The 19,512-nt window shown below is 37.0% G+C and overlaps 1 protein-coding gene across 7 annotated transcripts in view; it reads left to right on the top strand.

The window, feature by feature from the left end:
- The window catches only part of PRMT3 (protein arginine methyltransferase 3), a 135,503-nt gene that overhangs the window by 52,930 nt on the left and 63,061 nt on the right, over positions 1 to 19,512 (top strand). For all 7 annotated transcript variants that reach the window (XM_087433089.1, XM_014783543.2, XM_087433090.1 and 4 more), the window contains exon 11: positions 18,308 to 18,386. In XM_087433089.1, the coding sequence (XP_087289215.1) occupies positions 18,308 to 18,386 (79 nt within the window). The remainder of the gene's footprint in view (positions 1 to 18,307; positions 18,387 to 19,512) is intronic.

The following is a 19,512-nucleotide window of genomic DNA, read 5'->3' as shown; positions in this document are numbered from 1 at the left end:
AAGAAAAAAAAAGAAAAAGGTATATAAAAGTCACAAGGCGGGCTCTAGGAGTGCTCATTACTAGACGGTCGTTGCTTGTGTGTTTCTTAGAGGACAGATGTAGCTATTTTTTAATATAAAAAAATCATGAGTTTACACTGATATTTCCTATTTAACATTACGGAATTTTTACTTAAAGTCTTTTTTTTTTCTTTGGTGAGGAGATCAGCCCTGTGCTAACATCTGCCAATCCTCCTCTTTTTTTTGCTGAGGAAGACTGGCCCTGTGCTAACATCCATGCACATCTTCCTCCATTTTATATGGGATGCCGCCACAGCATGGCTTGCCAAGCTGTGCATCGGTGCGCACCCGGGATCCGAACCAGCGGACCCCGGGCCACCGCAGCGGAGCGCATGCACTTAACCACTTGCGCCACCAGGCCAGCCCCAATTTACTTAAAGTCTTAATTTTATGCTTATATCTCTTTTCTTCTACGTGGAAATTCTTTTAGTATTTATTTTTTTTTTGGTGAGGAAGATTGTCCCTGAGCTAACATCTGTGCCGGTCTTCCTCTATTTTGTATGTGGATCACTGCCACAGCATGGCTTAATGAGCAGTGTGTTGGTCCATGCCCCGGATCCGAACCCACGAACTGGGGCTGCTGAAGTGGAGCATGCCAAACTTAACCACTACACCACTGGGCCCACCCTCTATGCAGAAATTCTTGATTCATAAGATAATAATAATTACTTGTTTGTTTTATCATGTAACTTACCTACAATAGTTTCAAAATTTTTATACCAACTTTACTAATAATGACTTCCAAATGCAGTTTAAGCTTGCTTTATGTTTTCTTTTGTCCTAGAATATATCTCATGAGAAATGTACAGTCTAAATACTGTGTTTTTAAGTCACTTAAAATAATTATCTTTTCTGGTTATGTAACCAGCTTCACATAGAATGAGATTTATTTGCTTTTTGTTCCTTCAGTTTGGGGGAATTCCTTCTTCTTTTTGTTTTTTTAGCTTAATTTTGTTTTAATTATGAAAAAAATTGTGATTCCATTTCTTCTGTCCCTTAGTGAATAGGTGACTTTTTCTTTGGCTTTTGGTTTGTTTCAAAAATATTAGGTATGTATATATTTATGTTTTCACTCTTGTGTTATGTAAAAGTTAGCATACTCTATACATTGTTCTATACTTTGCTTTTTTTAAATTTAAAATTATGTCTTGGCCATCACTTTGGATCATTATATAGAGGTACTCTTCATTCCTTTCTAGGCTATATGATACTCCATTGTGTAGGCAAATGTCGTGTACACAGCTAACGCTCAGAATTTCTTCCATTCTTTTGTTATTACAAATAATACTATTGGATATTGAATATTCTTGTGCATATGTCATTTCATTTTGCATTCTTAGAGGTGGGATTGATGAGTCAAAGAGTTAATGCATATACAGTGTTATTGCCAAATTCTCCTCAATACTCATCTTACCTTTGGCTTTCTTACCAAAAACAATGGTATGAGAATGCCTGTTTTTTCAGTCTTACCAATAGAGTATGTTGCAGAATCATGTTAAAATTATTGGGTTGAGGTTTTTCCTGCTACATAGACATTAGGGTTGTAAATTTACATGAAGCCTGGTTTATGCTTAAAAATTATTGAAAGTGGCAAGAAAGTGTGTGATGACGACTCAGCACCAAGGTTCTGAACTGAGTTGGCAGGGAGTGGGTGAGGTGGCAGCAGTGAGATTTTAAATTCACATTTACTCTGTAGATACCTTTGGTTGTGTCTGCTTTGTTATTTGGGAAAGTTTCCTCTTGTATTCCTCACCTTGGCTGGACCGTGGGCTTTGTCTCCTGTTTCCCCGTTTTCCTTCCCTAGGTTTAGCAGATGCTCTCAAGGTGAAAGCCTGCTTACTGATGCATCTAACAAGATGTTCTTTTTTTTTCCCCCTAGCATATTTGTTGTATTTAGAGGGTCGGTAACTCCTAAAATGCATTGTTGCTGGAAACAGAATGAAATCTTCTTCTTTAAGGCATGAATCATACTGTTAGTAGAGTTCTTCTTTTCTATCGCGTCAAAAATCTAATTTATAAGTATTATAGAATCACTGTTTTATTTATAAATATATATAATATAAATAATTCTCTTTATATAATACATAATGTAATTCTCTTTAATAAAAGTAACTTGCTAACTAATACTTTAGTTGTATTTTTAAGAGCAGAGTATTCGGTTATAATTAATTTCTTTTTCAATCAGCATGGGGGATTGGGAATATTGTTTTAGAAATACACATGCCCCCTCTACCCTCATCCTTAGAAACTGACACTGTAAGTCTGGGAGTAAGACCCACATGTGAGTTTGGAAAGATCTTGAGATGATTCACTTTTTTCTTTGATAGACTTGCTTATTGGACTTTTGCTGCAGTTTGAGGAAAAGGGCCAATTTGTCCGTCTTTTGTTGATTAAGTGAGAGTGCCATCTAGTGGGGGAAATACTTTTAAACTAATAAAAGTTTTTCAAACTTCAGAAGAGGAAATTAGCTCCTGTGCTGAGTTAAGTTCTCCAGATGTGCACAACACTAGAAAGTGAGAGCTGTGTGTCGTAAGGTATGAGAAGAGGAAGGAAGTAGTCATGCAGGACAGTAGCAAGCATTTAATAGGTACATAATAAATGGTAGTTATCACCATCATTCTCATTCTTGCATGGAAGGTAGAAATCAAGTGAAATAATAATGAAATAGAGCTGCTCTGACAAATATTTGTGATATACATGTAAAATTTTGTTACTGTTTTTTGGCCATGTAATAATACATACAAGTTAACAGATTTCATCCCTCCCTTGTCTTTACCGCTCAGAACCTACCCCTAATTCCCCAACAAAATCTGTTGCCAATTTCTAGTGTATCCTTCCTGAAATATTTTAATCTATTATAAAGATGTATATATCCCTACCCCTTAGCACACTCATTCATTGAACAAATATTGGGTGGCTGCTCTGTGCCTGGCACTATTCTAGGCAGGATGAAGCAATGAATGAAATAGGTTACAAACCCCACCCTGAAGCATCTTCTACACTTTGCTTTTTTCATCTCTTTTAAACCTTTAAATTTCCCCTTATGACTGCTGTAGCTACATCCCACATGTTTTTTATTCAATTCAAAATATTACCCTTGTGATTTCTGCTTTGATTCGTGAGTTATTTAGAAGCATGTTGTTTAATTTCCACGTGTTTGGGAATTTTTTAGATATCTCTCTGTTAATTTCTAATTTAATTTGGTTGATATCAGAGGACATACTATTTATGTTATCATTACATTAAATTTGCTCAGACTTGTCTTATGGCCCAGCATATGGTCTGTCTTGTTGAATGTTCCACATTCATTTAGAATGAATGTATATTCTACTGTTGTTGGATGGAGTGTTGCATAGGTGTGAATTGGGTCAAACTGGTTGATAGTATCATTCAAGTCTTGTAAGTACTTTTTTTTTTTTGATGTTTTAATAGTTTTTTTAACATTGTGAAATTTTGGGTTGTACATTTTTGTTTGTCCATCACCATATATGTGACTCCCTTCACCCCTTGTACCCACCCCCCCACCCCCATAGCCCCTGGTAACCACAATACAGTTTTCTCTGTCCATGTGTTGGTTTATATTCCACATATGAGTGAGATCATACAGTGTTTGTCTTTCTCCTTCTGGCTTACTTCACTTAACATAATACCCTCCAGGCCCATCCATGTTGTTGCAAATGGGACAATTTTGTCTTTTTTTTATGGCTGAGTAGTATTCCATTGTATATATATACCACATTTTCTTAATCCAGTCGTCAGTCGAGGGACTCTTAGGTTGCTTCCACTTCTTGGCTATAGTAAACAATGCTGCAATGAACATAGGGGTGCATAAGCCTCCTTGGATTGTTGATTTCAGGTTCGTTGGATAGATTCCCAGTAGTGGGATGGCTGGGTCATAGGGCATCTCTATTTTTAATTCTTTGAGGAATCTCCATACCGTTTTCCATAGAGGCTGCACCAGTTTGCATTCCCACCAGCTGTGTATGAGGGTTCCTGTTTATCCACATCCTCTCCAACATTTGTTGTTTTTTGTCTTGGTGATTATAGCCATTCTAACGGGCGTGAGGTGATATCTTAGTGTTGTTTTGATTTGCATTTCCCTGATGATTAGTGATGTTGAACATCTTTTCATGTGCCTATTGACCATCTGTATATCTTCTTTGGAGAAGTGTCTGTTCATTTCCTCTGCCCATTTTTTGATCTGGTGGTTTGTTTTTTTGTTGTTCAGTTGTGTGAGTTCTTTATATATATGGAGATCAACCCCTTGTCAGATGTATGTTTTGCAAATATTCTCTCCCAGCTGATGGGTTGTTCATCTTGATTCTGGTTTCGTTTGTCTTATGGAAGCTCTTTAATCTGATAAAGTCCCACTTGTTTATTTTTTCTTTAGTTTCCCTAGTCTGGGTAGGCATGTCATCCGAAAAGATTCCTTTATGACCAATGTCAAATAGTGTGTTGCCTATATTTTCTTCTATGAGTTTTATAGTTTCAGGTCTCACCTTCAGGTCTTTCATCCATTTTGAGTTAATTTTTGTGAATGGTGATAGCAGATGGTCCACTTTTATTCTTTTGCATGTGGCTGTCCAGTTTTCCCAACACCATTTATTGAAGAGACTTTCCTTTCTCCATTGTATGTTCTTAGCACCTTTGTCGAAAATTAGCTGTCCGTATATGTGTGGTTTTATTTCTGGGCTTTCAATTCTGTTCCATTGATCTGTGTGTCTGTTTTTGTACCAGTACCATGCTGTTTTGATTACTATTGCTTTGTAGTATGTTTTGAAGTCAGGGATTGTGATGCCTCCTGCTTTGTTCTTTTTTCTTAGGATTGCTTTAGCTATTTGGGGTCTTTTGTTGCCCCATATAAATTTTAGTATTCTTTTTTCTATTTCTGTGAAGAATGTCATTGGGATTCTGATTGGGATTGCATTGAATCTGTAGACTGCTTTAGGTAATATAGACATTTTAACTATGTTTATTCTTCTAATCCACGTGCATGGGATATCTTTCCATTTCTTTATGTCATCATCGATTTCTTTCAATAATGTCTTGTAGTTCTCATTGTATAGGTCATTCACCTCCTTGGTAAGATTTATTCCTAGGTATTTTATTCTTTTTGATGCAATTGTAAATGGTATTATCTTTTTGAGCTCTCTTTCTGTTAGTTCATTATTAGCATACAGAAATGCAACTGATTTTTGTAGATTGATTTTGTACCCTGCAACTTTGCTGTAGTTGTTGATTATTTCTAATAGTTTTCCAATGGATTTTTTAGAGTTTTCTATATATAAAATCATGTCATCTGCAAATAGTGAGAGTTTCACTTCTTTGTTACCTATTTGGATTCCTTTTATTCCTTTTTCTTGCCTAATTGCTCTGGCCAAAACCTCCAGTACTATGTTGACCAGGAGTGGTGAGAGTGGGCAGCCCTGCCTCGTTCCTGTTCTCAGAGGAATGGCTTTCAGTCTTTCCCCGTTGTGTATGATGTTGGCTGTGGGTTTGTCATAAATAGCCTTTATTATGTTGAGGTACTTTCCTTCTATTCCCATTTTGTTGAGAGTTTTTATCATAAATGGATGTTGGATCTTGTCAAATGCCTTCTCTGCGTCTATTGAGGTGACCACATGGTTTTTATTCTTTGTTTTGTTGATGTGACGTATCACGTTGATTGATTTGCGGATGTTGAACCATCCCTGCGTCCCTCATATAAATCCCACTTGATCATGGTGTATGATCTTTTTAATGTATTGCTGTATTTGGTTTGCCAATATTTTGTTGAGGATTTTTGCATCTATGTTCATCAGCGATATTGGCCTGTAATTTTCTTTCTTTGTATTGTCTTTGTCTGGCTTTGGTATCAGGGTGATGTTGGCCTCGTAGAATGAGTTAGGAAGTGTTCCATCTTCCTCTATTTTTTGGAATAGTTTGAGAATGATGGGTATTAAATCTTCTTTGAATGTTTGGTAAAATTCACAGGAGAAGCCATCTGGTCCTGGACTTTGATTTTTTGGGAGGTTTTTGATTACTATTTCAATCTCTTTACTTGTGATTGGTCTATTCAGATTCTCCATTTCTTCTTGGTTCAGTTTTGGGAGGTTGTATGAGTCTAAGAATTTATCCATTTCTTCTAGATTGTCCAATTTGTTGGCATATAATTTCTCATAGTATTCTCTTATAATCCTCTGTATTTCCATGGTATCCATTGTAATTTCTCCTCTTTCATTTCTAATTTTATTTACTTGAGCCTTTTCTCTTTTTTTCTTAGTAAGCCTGGCTAAGGGTTTGTCAATTTTGTTTATCTTCTCAAAGAACCAGCTCTTTGTTTCATTAATCCTTTCTACTGTTTTTTTTGGTCTCAATTTCATTTATTTCTGCTCTGATTTTTATTATTTCTCTCCTTCTGCTGACTTTGGGCTTTGTTCTTCTTTTTCTAATTCTGTTACGTGTAATTTAAGGTTGCTTATTTGGGCTTTTTCTTGTTTGTTAAGGTGGGCTTGTATAGCTATGAGTTTCCTTCTCAGGACCACTTTTGCTGCATCCCATATGATTTGGTATGGCATATTTTCATTTTCGTTTGTTTCCAGATAGTTTTTGATTTCTCCTTGAATTTCATCAATGGTCCATTGGTTGTTCAGTATCGTGTTGTTTAATCTCCACATTTTTGTCACTTTCCCAGTTTTTTTTTCATGGTTCATTTCCAGTTTCATAGCATTATGGTCTGAAAAGATGCTTGTTATGATTTCAGTCTTCTTAAATTTATTGAGGCTTGCTTTGTTTCCCAACATATGGTCTATCCTTGAGAATGTTTCATGCGCACTTGAGAAGAATGTGTAGTCAGCTGTTTTTGGAAGGAGTGCTCTGTATGTGTCTACTAGGTCCATCTCGTCCAGTTTTTCATTTAAGTGTACTATTTCTTTCTTTCTTTCTTTTTTTTAGTTTTTTGTTCCCTTTCTCTTCTTTTTTGCAGGCCTGAGGGCCTTCTTGAGTATTTCTTGTAGTGGGGGTCTCGTGGCCATGAACTCCCTTAGCTTTTGTTTATCTGGGAGAGTTACTATTTCTCCATCATATTTGAAGGATATTTTTGCTGGATAGAGTATTCTTGGCTGAAAGTTTTTGTCTTTCAGTATTTTGAATATATCATTCCAGTCTCTCCTAGCCTGTAAGGTTTCTGTTGAGAAATCCACTGAGAGCCTGATGGGAGTTCCTTTGTACATTATTTTTTGTTTTTGTCTAGCTGCCCTTAATATTGTTTCTTTGTCGTTGCCTTTAGCCAGCCTTACCACTAGGTGTCATGGAGTGGGCTTTTGCGTATTGATGTATTTAGGTGACCTGTTGGCTTCACTTACTGGTATTTCCTGCTCCTTCCCCAGATTGGGGAAATTCTCAGCTATTATTTCCTTGAATAGGCTCTCCTTTCCTCTTTCCCTCTCTTCTCCCTCAGGAATACCTATAATTCTTATGTTACATTTTCTAATAGGGTCAGATATGTCTCAGAGACTTTCTTCATTTCTTTTTAGTCTTAGTTCTCTCTCCTCTTCTGTCTGGAGCATATCTGTATTCCTATCCTCTAAAATGCTAATTCTTTCCTCCATATTGTCAGCTCTGTTCTTTAAAGATTCCGGATTCTCCTTTATCTCCTCCATTGTGTTCTTCATCTCCATCAGCACTGATTGGTTTTTCTTTATGATTTCAACCTCTTTTATGAAGAAACTCCTAATCTCATTGAATTGTTTGTCTGTGTTGTCTCGTATTTCGTTGAGTGTTTTTATGATAGCTATTTTGAAATCTCTGTCGTTTAGATTATGGATTTCTGTGTCTTCAGGGTTGGTTTCTGGGTGCTTGTCATTTTCCTTCTGGTCTGGTGATTTCATGTATCTTTGCATTGTGGTTCCTGTGTTGGCTTTGTCTTTCTTCATCCTGAAAATCTCTGGTTGCAATTTCCACCCGCCACCACTGTGTGGTGGTAAAGGGCTGTGTAATCTGAGCCCCCTGCGCTCTGCCCCGGCTGTTCACTGCCATCTGCGATCGGATGGTCCCTTGGTCTGGTCTGGTCGGCTGAGCTGCAGGGTCCGGTTTGGGGGGGGGGGGGGGTCGGAGGTGCGTGGGCTCTCTCTTTTGCCCTCTGGGTCCCTGGCGTGGGGGGCTTCTCGTTCGCCCCTTGTTATCCGCTCTCTGAGGTGCTCAGATGTTGATGGTACCTCGTAGCAGTTCTTAGTCCTCTGTGTGGGAGTTTCCCACTGGCGGAGAGGGCCCGAAGAGCTACGGCTTCCCCGCAGAGGGCCGCCCCTGCCCCATCTCTGGGAGCCATGCGGACCGGGATCGCTGATCTGATGGGGAGGGAGAGGAGTTCTCCTTACCTCTCCCCACTTCCTCTGGCGGCCCAGTGCGGTCCACTCTCAGTGCAGCGGTGTGGATCTTTCCGATCCTGCTTTTCACTGTCTGGGATTCCACTGTGACTGTTCGTTTTCTTGTATCTTATGGGGGAAGAGTTCACAGGAAAGCTCACTCCACCATGACGCTGATGTCACTCTTGTAAATACTTTTTAAGTCTACTTGTTCTATTAAGTACTCAAGGTAGAATAATGAAATTTCTATCTATAGTTCAGGAATTGTTTGTTTCTCTTCAGTTCTGTCAGTTTTTGCTTCACATATTTTTATGTGGTTTTTAGGTGCCTACACATTAGGATTGTTAAGTATTTTTGATAAAGTTTGGCCTCTTCATCATTATGAAGTGTTATTCTTTGACCCTGATAATATTTTTGGCCTTTAGTCTACTTTGTTATTTTTCTAATTAATTGTGTACTATTTCAGACATGTCTAAGCATTTACAAACAGATATAAATGTGTGTTCTTTTTGCTTTCACCCAGATTATTGCTTATGATATAACTGTGTAAATTTCGCTTTTTATTATAACCTCTTAAGTTGTGAAACACACACAGAACATTTCATAAACTTACAGGTAGTGTCACAAATAGTTGTATAATGAACACTTGTGTAATCATCAGCCAGAGAAAAATATGGGACGAAGCCACCCAAGTATCTTTCCTTAGTTACTGCTCCTTTCCTTCCTGCAGAAGTGGCCACTCTCCTGTCTTTTGTGGTGATCACTTGCTTTTCTTTATTGTTTCACCACCTCTACTTACATCCCTATATATTTTTCAGTTTTGAGATTTATATAAATAGAATCAAAACATAAGTATCCTTTTGTATTAAAAACAGTAGCTTTTTGCTTTTGTCCCTTAGTCATATTTAAGACATGCATCAATATTGCTCGTAAGGATAATTTGTTTATTTTCATTTCTGTATATGCTGTTGTATGAATATACCACAATGTGTTTATTTGTTCTGCTGTTGGTTGGCACTGGATCATTTCCAGTTTTTTTTACCATGACAGATAATAATGCTACAGTATACTTGTACATGTATGTTGTTACCCTTGAGCATGCATTTCTAGATGTATATTGAGGAGTAGAATTACTAGATCACAGGGTGTAATGCTCTTCAACATTACTAGATAATGCCAAATTTTTTCAAAGCAGTAAAATTTTTACTACATGGCTCCACAGACTTATCAACACTGATATTGTATAACTTTTTAATTACTGCCAATCTGGGAGTTGTGTAGTAGTTTCTCGTTGTATTTGAATTACTAATGAAGTTCAGCATCTCTACATATGACTATTGGCTACTTAGATTTCCGGTAACAGTATATAATTCTTTTGCCCTTTTTGGGGGGTTTGCGTGCCTTTTCTTAATGATTGGTGTTCTTTGTTGGAGATGGAAATATGCGTGTGCACATGTGTCCCTGTGTATGTATATGTCCAATATCTTTTCAAACACTGTGATTTATCTTTTTATAATTTTGATGAAGTTCTGAATTTTAATGTAGTCACATTTATTGGTCTTTTGCTTTACAGTTAGAACTTTTTTCCCCCAAGAACATGAAAATATTCTCCATAAACTTTATACCTTTTTGTCTTTAATCCACTCATACAGTTGTAGGAATAAAAATTTGGCATGGACTTTCTGTGGGGCAGTTTGATGATACAGATCAAAATTTTAAATGTACATATCCTTTAATCCAGGAATTCTGCTTTAAGAAATTTATCTTTGGGGCGGGCTGGTGACATAGCGGTTAAGTGCATGCGCTCCGCTGTGGCGGCCCGTGGTTCACAAGTTCAGATCCCGCGCGAGCACTGATGCACCACTTGTCAAGCCATGCTGTGGCGGCATCCCATATAAAGTAGAGGAAGATGGGCACGGATGTTAGCCCAGGGCCAGTCTTCCTTGGCAAAAAGAGGAGGACTGGCATCGGATGTTAGCTCAGGGCTGAACTTCCTCACAAAACAAACAAACAAAAAAAATGGGGCCGGCCCCGTGGTGTAGCAGTTAAGTGCACGTACTGCGCTGCTGGCAGCCTGGTTCAGATCCCAGGCGCACACCGACGCACCGCTTGTCAGGCCATGCTGTGGCGGGGTCCCACATAAAGTGGAGGAAGATGGGCACAGATGTTAGCTCAGGGCCAGTCTTCCTCAGCAAAAAGAGGAGGATTGGCATGGATGTTAGCTCATGGTTGGTCTTCCTCACAAAAAAAAAAAAAAAATTTTTTAAGCCAAATACATAAAACATTGAACAAAGATGTCTGTGTGTGTATATATACATGTTCAAAATAGCATTATTTTTCTTACTCATTCTATGGCAAATAAATGCAAAGGATACAGGCAGTCTTGTTGCTTGATAGCATCAGCTGCTTGCATTTTGCCACGTTGGAGAGAGTATAATATCATCTGTCTCCGTCACTGTAGAGCTGGCAGTAAGGAAAGTACCTTACCCAAAAGGATTCTACATAATTACTTTAAAAACTCTCGTATAACTTCACTGTCACATTTGTAATAAATAAAGTGGTTAGCGTTTGCACATTTTAAGATGAAAGAGTCAAGTGATAGACTGGGGAATCACTCAGAAACTTTGTAATTCAGGTGTTCAAAGGCTGTTATAAATATAACTGAAATAAATAGAGCCTACATTACATTCTGTAAAATCTTAAGTTTGATACGTTTTTAGCAGAGAGCACTGTAGATTAGGAGAAAATGCTTATTTAGTATTTGTTGGCTGTCTCTAGAGCAGTGATTCTCAATGGCGGGGGGAGTGTGTCCAGTTTTGCTCTCTTGAGTGATTTTGGGGCAATGGGAAATATCCGGAAATATTGAGGTTTTGTAGGGGGTGCAGGAGGAGAGTGCTGCTGGCCTCTAGTAGGTGGAAGTAAGGGATACTGCTAGACTTCCTACAACGGACAGGACAGTCCCCACAATACAGTATTATCTGGCCCAAAATGTCACTAGTGCCAAGATTGAGAAACCCTGCTTTAGAGTTCTCATTTCAATGCATTGAAAATAACAACCTCTAACTTAGATCATATTATAAAGGCCACCTGACCTAGACTGGGGCATCACAGAAGATTTTCCTTAAAAGGTGACATCATGACAGTATATTGTGTCACATGGGTAAACAGTTGAAGCTTCCTTAACCAACCTGCATTTAGTTCACCAAATTGATGATGTTCTGCATTCTTTCTGCATAACACCTGCTAGATTCCTATGGCTGGCTGAGCACTTCAAGCTACTAAGTTACCTTCTGTGCACTGCTACTCCTGTGCTCTTATCAGTGGGGTTATATGTTTACCAAGAGCTTATTATATTAGTTTGCCTGTTTGCTTATATAAAATGAGTTAATATTAACATAAACTATTGAACAAGGTTGAAAAGGAATTGCTGTTCAATAAAGTAGTGAGTAAAACAATGGTGAAAGACTAGGAGTGGGAGGGTGGGAATTATAGAATTCAAGGATTCTCCGCTTGGCAAGTGCCCTTAGATTCTTTTTCTGTTTTAAAATAACCCACACTGGAAATTATTTACGATCTATTGTGAGTGTGGTTTATGCAAGGAAAATGGTGAAGAATCCAATCAAGGGATCCATCCTCAACAAGTATTGGTAAACAAATCTACATTTATATGTTTTTACTTAAAATGTATTGTTTTCAATTAACAACTGAGTACTACTCTCAATCACATTGGATAAAATTCTATTTACAGTAAATCTTATAGAATTGAGAGTAGTATTTTAAAAAATGTTAGCAAATATTGATTGTGCTTCAGAAATATACTAAGAATTCAGGATTAGATTTCGTAGGCTTGTTTGTTTGTTAGAAGTAATCTTTTATTTTTATCTTTAAATAAATCCAGATTATTGACTGTTTGTCGCTAGACTTTCTACAGATTACTTCTTCATTTTATTTATACCTCTTTTGCCTCACTTTTTTAAATAGTTAATTCTGCCTAAGGGTGTATCAGGAATTCAGTTATTTGAACTGAAAAAAATTAAACAAGAGAAGCACCTTATACTAAAGATATTATGTTTCTTTTATCATTAATTTATCTATTCCAAGAAGATCTCATGGATAAACATTTTAAAAATAAGGTTCCCATTTCAATGGATAATGTTAACATTCTAGTTCCAGATTTAATCCATTGTGTTCCTTTTGTAGTAATTAATTTTTGAACTGTTAATGCAAAATTTAATTTTAAAAAGTAAATGTCAATTTGGAAAGAAGAGTACCCCGTGAGCATCATGGGAGAAAATATCGGGTATAATTCTCCTCCAGATGGCACCCCTACAGGTGAGGCAGCAGCCTGTGAAATTACAGTCTGAATTACACTGCAGATGAGTAGGGCATTTGGAGCAAAGCCTTCTGATATCAGTAATAAATGACTTGGTTCCGAACCAAGGACAATTCCCAGGAAATTAAAGGCTGTTGTCTCACGTAGGGTGCCTATAGTAAAATGAAGTTTAGCTAAGTGGAAAGTTGAGAGAAAGGACAACAGTCTTTAGCAATACGTATGTGAATCTTTTCATCTGCTAACATTTTTAACTGGGCATATTAATTTATCTCACAAATGTCATATATTGGTTCTACATATATTCTAGAATGTGCATTGATTTTTCCAAACTGATAGTTTTCACAATGGATGGTGGCTAAGAGCCAGTTGCCAACTAAGCTATCGCTCTGAAATATTATGAATCATATACCTATGGTAAATTCTAATCTTGTTTAATATGCTTTATGGGAAATTTTTCATTTCAAAACACTTGACTCCTTAATCACAAATGTAGTATAATATGATACAAATACTAAATCTTATTTTCAATCAGGTAAATGCAATTTAAGAAGGAACATAGAATAGTAATTCAGAACTTGACCTCTGTAGTTACACAGACCAAGGTTCAAATTCTGGCTCATTCAACTGTTTGTGTGACTGTGAGCTGTGTTTTTAAGTCCTATTATTTTAATTTATTTAACATTTCCTCCCCCCCCCCAAAGCCCCAGTAGATAGTTGTATGTCATAGTTGCACATCCTTCTAGTTGATGTACGTGGAACGCGGCCTCACCGTGGCCGGAGAAGCGATGTGTCGGTGCGCGCCTGGGATCCAAACCCGGGCCGCCAGCAGTGGAGCGCGCACACTTAACCACTAAGCCATGGGGCCAGCCCAATTTATTTAACATTTCTAAGCCTTAATTTCCTCATCAGTTAAATGAGAATAACAATAAAATGTGCTTTAGGAAAGAATTAAATAAGATAATCCTTATAAAGACACTTAATATAATGAACTTTAACAGTTATCACCACTATTATTATTTGAGATTTTAATCTTAGAAAGCAAAACAGCATTTTAAAATAACTAACTTTAATTTGTACCAGAAAAATAACAAAAAGCAGGCGTTGTTTCATTTTAACAATTATAATGATATACAAATACGATATTAATAATTCTTATTTTTTTATTCATTCGAAAATTGCTTACTGAGTTCCTAGTATGTACCAGGCACATTTCTAGCCCCCAGGAATATAGCTTCAAACAATATGGACAAAGTCCTTGGTCCTCTTGGAGCTTACATTTTATTAAGGAGGTAAAATAAACACAAAAATAATATTTTCTTTCGTAAGTGCTATGATGAAATACAAAGCAAAGTAAAGAGGTGGAGCTTGGTGATGGAAAACGGAGAAGATAGTTTACGTAGGGACATCAGGAAAATCCTTTGTGGTGAGGTAATAATTGAGCATATATCTGCATACTAAGTGAAATGAATGACCAGTAAAATTCTCAGTCTTCATTGAGTCTTCGATAATGTAGCATATTTCGGAGATATGCTAAATATGAAGAAATGTATAATCTATTCTTCTTTTGAAGGAGTGCTTTTCTGTTGATTTGCTAGTTCAGTTATTTTTTAACTTAAAGGTAAGAAACTACTTTGACAGAATAGAAGTCTCATCATATACTTACACAAGCAGTATCTTGATACTGAAATGAAAAAGATGTATCAAAGATATATTTAGAGGAAATTACTGTTTTTAATTATATACCAATGAAGAGAGAAAAAGGAGATAAAAATGGGAAAAGAAGAAAGACTTGCTTTGCCTTCTGCTTCTATTATATTTTAGCCCAATTCTACCCCACAGTGGCTGACCCCATATGGTGACTTCTGCCAAATTAAAGAGTCATGTGATATGGATATGGTCTTTCATGGCTTTATGGCCTAACTCTGTGCCAGGCACTATGTAAATCCTCTACATGTAACAACAAAAGCATTTGATCATTTGCTTTTAGAAGTTCTCTGACCTAATAATGTTGGCTGACTCTAAACAATGGAAAGCAAAGACATGCATTTATGAAAGGGTGTTTTTGCTGCCGGGGATGGTTATCTTCTTAGGTTTGTTTGCATCTCTCTCATTGTTGAGTTAGGCAGCAATGGGAATTGAATCTTAAAGCCAGTGTTTTGTAGGGGAGGTAAAAAATTGTCCAGTATTATTTTTCCAGCTATATGATCTAAAATAAGTCACTTAACCTCTCTAGTACTGATTTATCTAATATAAAAGTTAGGTTGTTTAAATCGTTAGGGCCTTAGAAACTATCTCTAATATTGTCTGATCAGAATTCTCATCTTAGCTAAGATAATCATTATTGGGTATGTGGAAAAATGCTTATTGGTGTGTATTATTTTAAATGGAAGTAGACACATGGAAAAATCTTAAGTATAAATGCCAAAGTTCAGAGTATTAAGTAAAATTGATTTTTTTTGGCCCAGGAAAAAAAATCTCAGTGATTGTCTTTGTGAGAACAATGTTGAAGTTGGAATTGGCACTAATTTGGCCAATGTGCTCGAATTATTTTGATTGGGTTTTTAAATTTTAGTTCTTAATTGTAAAGAAATTTTGAGCAGTTTTATATTTTTTTGTATGTACACACATACACATAGGCTTGGCTGGTCTGAAAAAAGAAGTGACACAGAAAATGTATTCTGATAGACTCCTGAAAAAAACCCAGGAATTTCAGTTCTGCTTCGGGGCTTGTAATACAGGACCATTCACTAAATAAATGTCTTGTGATTATGGGTAGTCTGCCAAGCCTTTATTCTCTAATTTATTAAATGTAATTTTAAAATTCTGATTAGCTTTTAAAATATATTTTTTAAATAGCTCTTAATTTTTTCAGCTAACTTTAGATTTATTTTTCCATACCCTTTTACATATATTAGTATATTTAATCCTCACACAAACCCTATGAAGTAGAATACCATTGTTAGTGTCACTTTTCAGATGAGGAAACTGAGGCACAATGATGGTAACTTGACCAAGGTCACAAAGAGAAGAGAGCTCCTCTGGGATTTAAATTCATCTCTGATGAATGACTAGTAACAACTTTATCTTAAATGCAGGAAATGAGCATGTTGCTAGAAGGGGCTACTTTGTTATTGATCAAAAAGCCTTTTTTGGTTTGTTTGTAGTGCATGGAATTAAGATGGAGTTTGAGCATGTGGAAGCAGAATACTTAGATTTGGCCAACTATTTTGGAAGAGAATACTAGAAAACAGTTTGACATGGTGCCAAATCAAAAACAAACTTTTTTTTTGCCCTTTTCCAAAAAAGACTGGACTATAATGAATACTTAATTTGTACTAAAATGTGAATTTATTTTATTTGAATGTTTTAACATGTAGCAGTCTTGCAAATTGGGACCATTTTGTCTCGAATCTATTAACAAGTTTATCAGCTGATCTTTTCTCCATAAGGTAAATAGATGGTTCCTGTTTTAATAATTTCTTAGCTTAAATTATAATTCACTTTAATCAATGGATGAATGCTTAGTTATAAGCACTTGTGTGCACAGATCTGCTGAATTATGTCAGATTGGTAAAGATTTCTTACTTGAATTCCAAAAGTCCCTTGTTCTTTGAATACTACACAGGTTTAATGGGGAACTAACTTGTAAGGGTTAGACATATAACTGAAGTCCTTTATCCAGAAAAAGTTTCCACCAAATCCTTAATTTTCCTAACGTAAACACATTAATAAAAGAGCTTTGTTGGCTAAGTCTTTCTTCTGTAGGCAGTTATTTTCTTATCAATGAATTAGTGTATTGGGGGTACTAGGTAAACGCCAATGTAGAGTTGCTAGTGGCAATTTAATTAGGTTCCTTTATAAGGGATTCAAGCATGAGAACGGTATTTTCCATAAGTTTAAATTTACTGTTAATCTCTTCTGAAGATTATCCATTCTAGGTTTGCGGGTTTTCTTGTTCTAGGTAAAGCTGTAAAAAGTTTTTCTTCGTGTGGTTAAACAATATTGTATTATCCTATGGGACAGTTGTTTGTGCACAGAACAAATGAGTGAGAACAGTTTTCATTTAGAATGCTAAAATTAGGATAAAATTCACATTGGTTCACCCTAAGCAGTAATAAGATGTATTATGTGCTAAGCACTTAACTTTCCGTGCTGCTCATGGTGGTTGGGGGAAGGCCCCTAGAGGGAGAAAGACTGGCTGAAACTGGCTTGATTTGTCACTCATGATTACTTTGTCATTTCTATAATAAACTGTCTAGCAATTAGAATGTACTGTGTTTGTGACACCAGTAGTGGCAAATTCTCTTTTCATTTGTGCTATGATTATCCTTTTTTGGTAGAAGATTCCTTACTGTTCTCTAAAATCTGGAATACACGGGCCATGTTTCATAAACTGTTTCAAACAACACTAGTTGTTCACGGTGTTGATAGGTGTTAAATAGAAAAAAAGAGGTCTCTAGTCAAAAAGTGGGTAATACCTGGTTAAAGTATGTTCACCAGTCATCTTGACCGTAACACTGCTCAGAACTGTTAATGTGCTAATGTGCATTCTGAATCTCTAAGAGGAGGATATAGTGTCTGGTCTTTCTCAAACCTCTTTGATTAAAGATCCCCTCCCCGGGGCTGGCCCTGTGGCTTAGCGGTTACATGCGCGTGCTCCGCTACTGGCAGCTTGGGTTCGGATCCCAGGCGCGCACCGACGCACCGCTTGTCCAGCCGTGCTGAGGCGGCGTCCCACATACACCAACTAGAAGGATGTGCAGCTATGACACAGCTATCTACTGGGGCTTTGGGGAGAAAAAAGGGAAAAAAAGGAGGAGGATTGGCAATAGATGTTAGCTCAAGGCCAGTCTTCCTCAGCAAAAAGAGGAGGATTGGCATGGATGTTAGCTCAGGGCTGATCTTCCTCACACACACACAAAAAAATCCCCTCTCCTCCATTTTTTTTTTATCCAAAGAGAAAGTCACTGGGCCAGAAACACTTTGAGAAATGGTGTTCTAGACCGGGGTTTCTCAGCCTTAGTCCTGTCGACATTTGGGGCCAGACAATTCTTTGTTGTGAGGGTTGTCCTGTGCGTTCTGGGATGTTGATCAGCATCCCTTGGCTCTACCTTCTAGATGCCAATAGCATCTCCCTCTCAGCTGTTGACAATCAAAAATGTCTTCAGACATTGCCAGATGTCCCCCAGGGGTCAAAATCTAGTTGAGAACCACTGCCCTAGATTAATATTGCAATAATATTCTGGGGAATTATAGGGTCCGTTAACAATTTCTATCTGAAATTTTCCTTTTAATGAGGAAGAAACAATAATCTAGAAAGTGGAAGCACAAGTAGAGAAGGTTCAATACAATCTACTGTAATAAACTTTCTGGATCCATTTTATACCCTGGCCTAATTTTCTCGTAATTATTATGTGGAGAACTTACTGCAAAAAATAATTTCAAACTTTGCAGAATATGGGAGAGACAAAATATATATTTTTTATTGAAAGAGTAGCCCAGATATTTATATTGATCTGCATATGAGGGTATTGCATATTTCTAAAATCTATTTTTTCCCTTTTTTATGCAGGGCTATTTTCTTCTTTTTGAGTCTATGTTAGATTCTGTCCTTTATGCAAAGAACAAATACTTGGCAAAAGGAGGATCGGGTGAGTATAAAATTCTAGTTTTAATAATCTAATTTTAGTCTGGCAGAACCAAATGAACCTTTGGATTTCAAATAAACTATGCATGACTGAGAAAGTTCCCAATAGAGATGAAAGATGTCTCCATTAGATGAAGCTTTGACATTCATTTACTATACTATTGATAGTAGAACATTATGTAAGATATGCAGGACTATGATATTCTCAAGAACACTTTTTATAAAAGTGGAACATTATGTAAGATATGCATACATAATGGTTAATGTATTCTCAAGAATACTTTTTATAAAAACACTAAGAACTGGGATGGCCCAGTGGCATAGTGGTTAAGTTCTCTCGCTCCTCTTCCGTGGCCTGGGGTTCGCAGGTTCAAGCCATGCTGTGGTGGCGTCCTACATATAAAGTAGAGGAAGATGGGCAGAGATGTTAGCTCAGGGTGAATCTTCCTCAGCAAAAAAAAATAAATACTAAGGACTAAGTTTGTAAGCTATTTGATATTCATATCAAAATCTAACAGAAACTCCTTTTGATTTTTAATCCTTATGACATTGAGTACTTTTCTTTCTGGTAAAATATTTCATACTAGGCTGGAGATTATTCACTTCAGTGGCAAATTTTCCGTGACTTCACTAAATCTATAAACTTTGCTTCTCTGATTTAATGAGAACATTTAAAAAGTGAGTGACTTCTACCAAGTTTTTAAAGTGCAACATATCCTATCAGTATTTTTATTTTTATTTATTTATTTATTTATTTTGTATGTGTGTGTGTGAGGAAGACCAGCCCTGAGCTAACATCCTGACGCCAATCCTCCAGTTTTTGCTGAGGAAGATTGGCCCTGGGCTAACATCCATGCCCATCTTCCTCTACTTTATATGGGATGCCGCCACAGTATGGCTTGACAGGCGGTGTGTCTGTGCGCGCCGGAATCCAAACCTGCGAACCCTGGGCCGCTGAAGCAGAGCGCTCTCACTTAACCACTACACCACCGGGCCGGCCCCGACCTATCAGTATTTTTAAATGGATCCCAGTAAATTTGGAAGGCGTCTTTTCATGACCCTGGTAAACTTTTCATCATATTAACTCTGCCTACTCAGAATAAGATTGTATTCTTACAGGCCATCTGCTA

This window comes from Ceratotherium simum, chromosome 7 (genome assembly GCF_057802395.1).
Source record: "Ceratotherium simum simum isolate JZ-2026a chromosome 7, ASM5780239v1, whole genome shotgun sequence".
NCBI lineage: Eukaryota > Metazoa > Chordata > Mammalia > Perissodactyla > Rhinocerotidae > Ceratotherium > Ceratotherium simum.
Note: the sequence above shows the minus strand (reverse complement) of the source record. Positions and strands in the feature narration are given on the sequence as shown.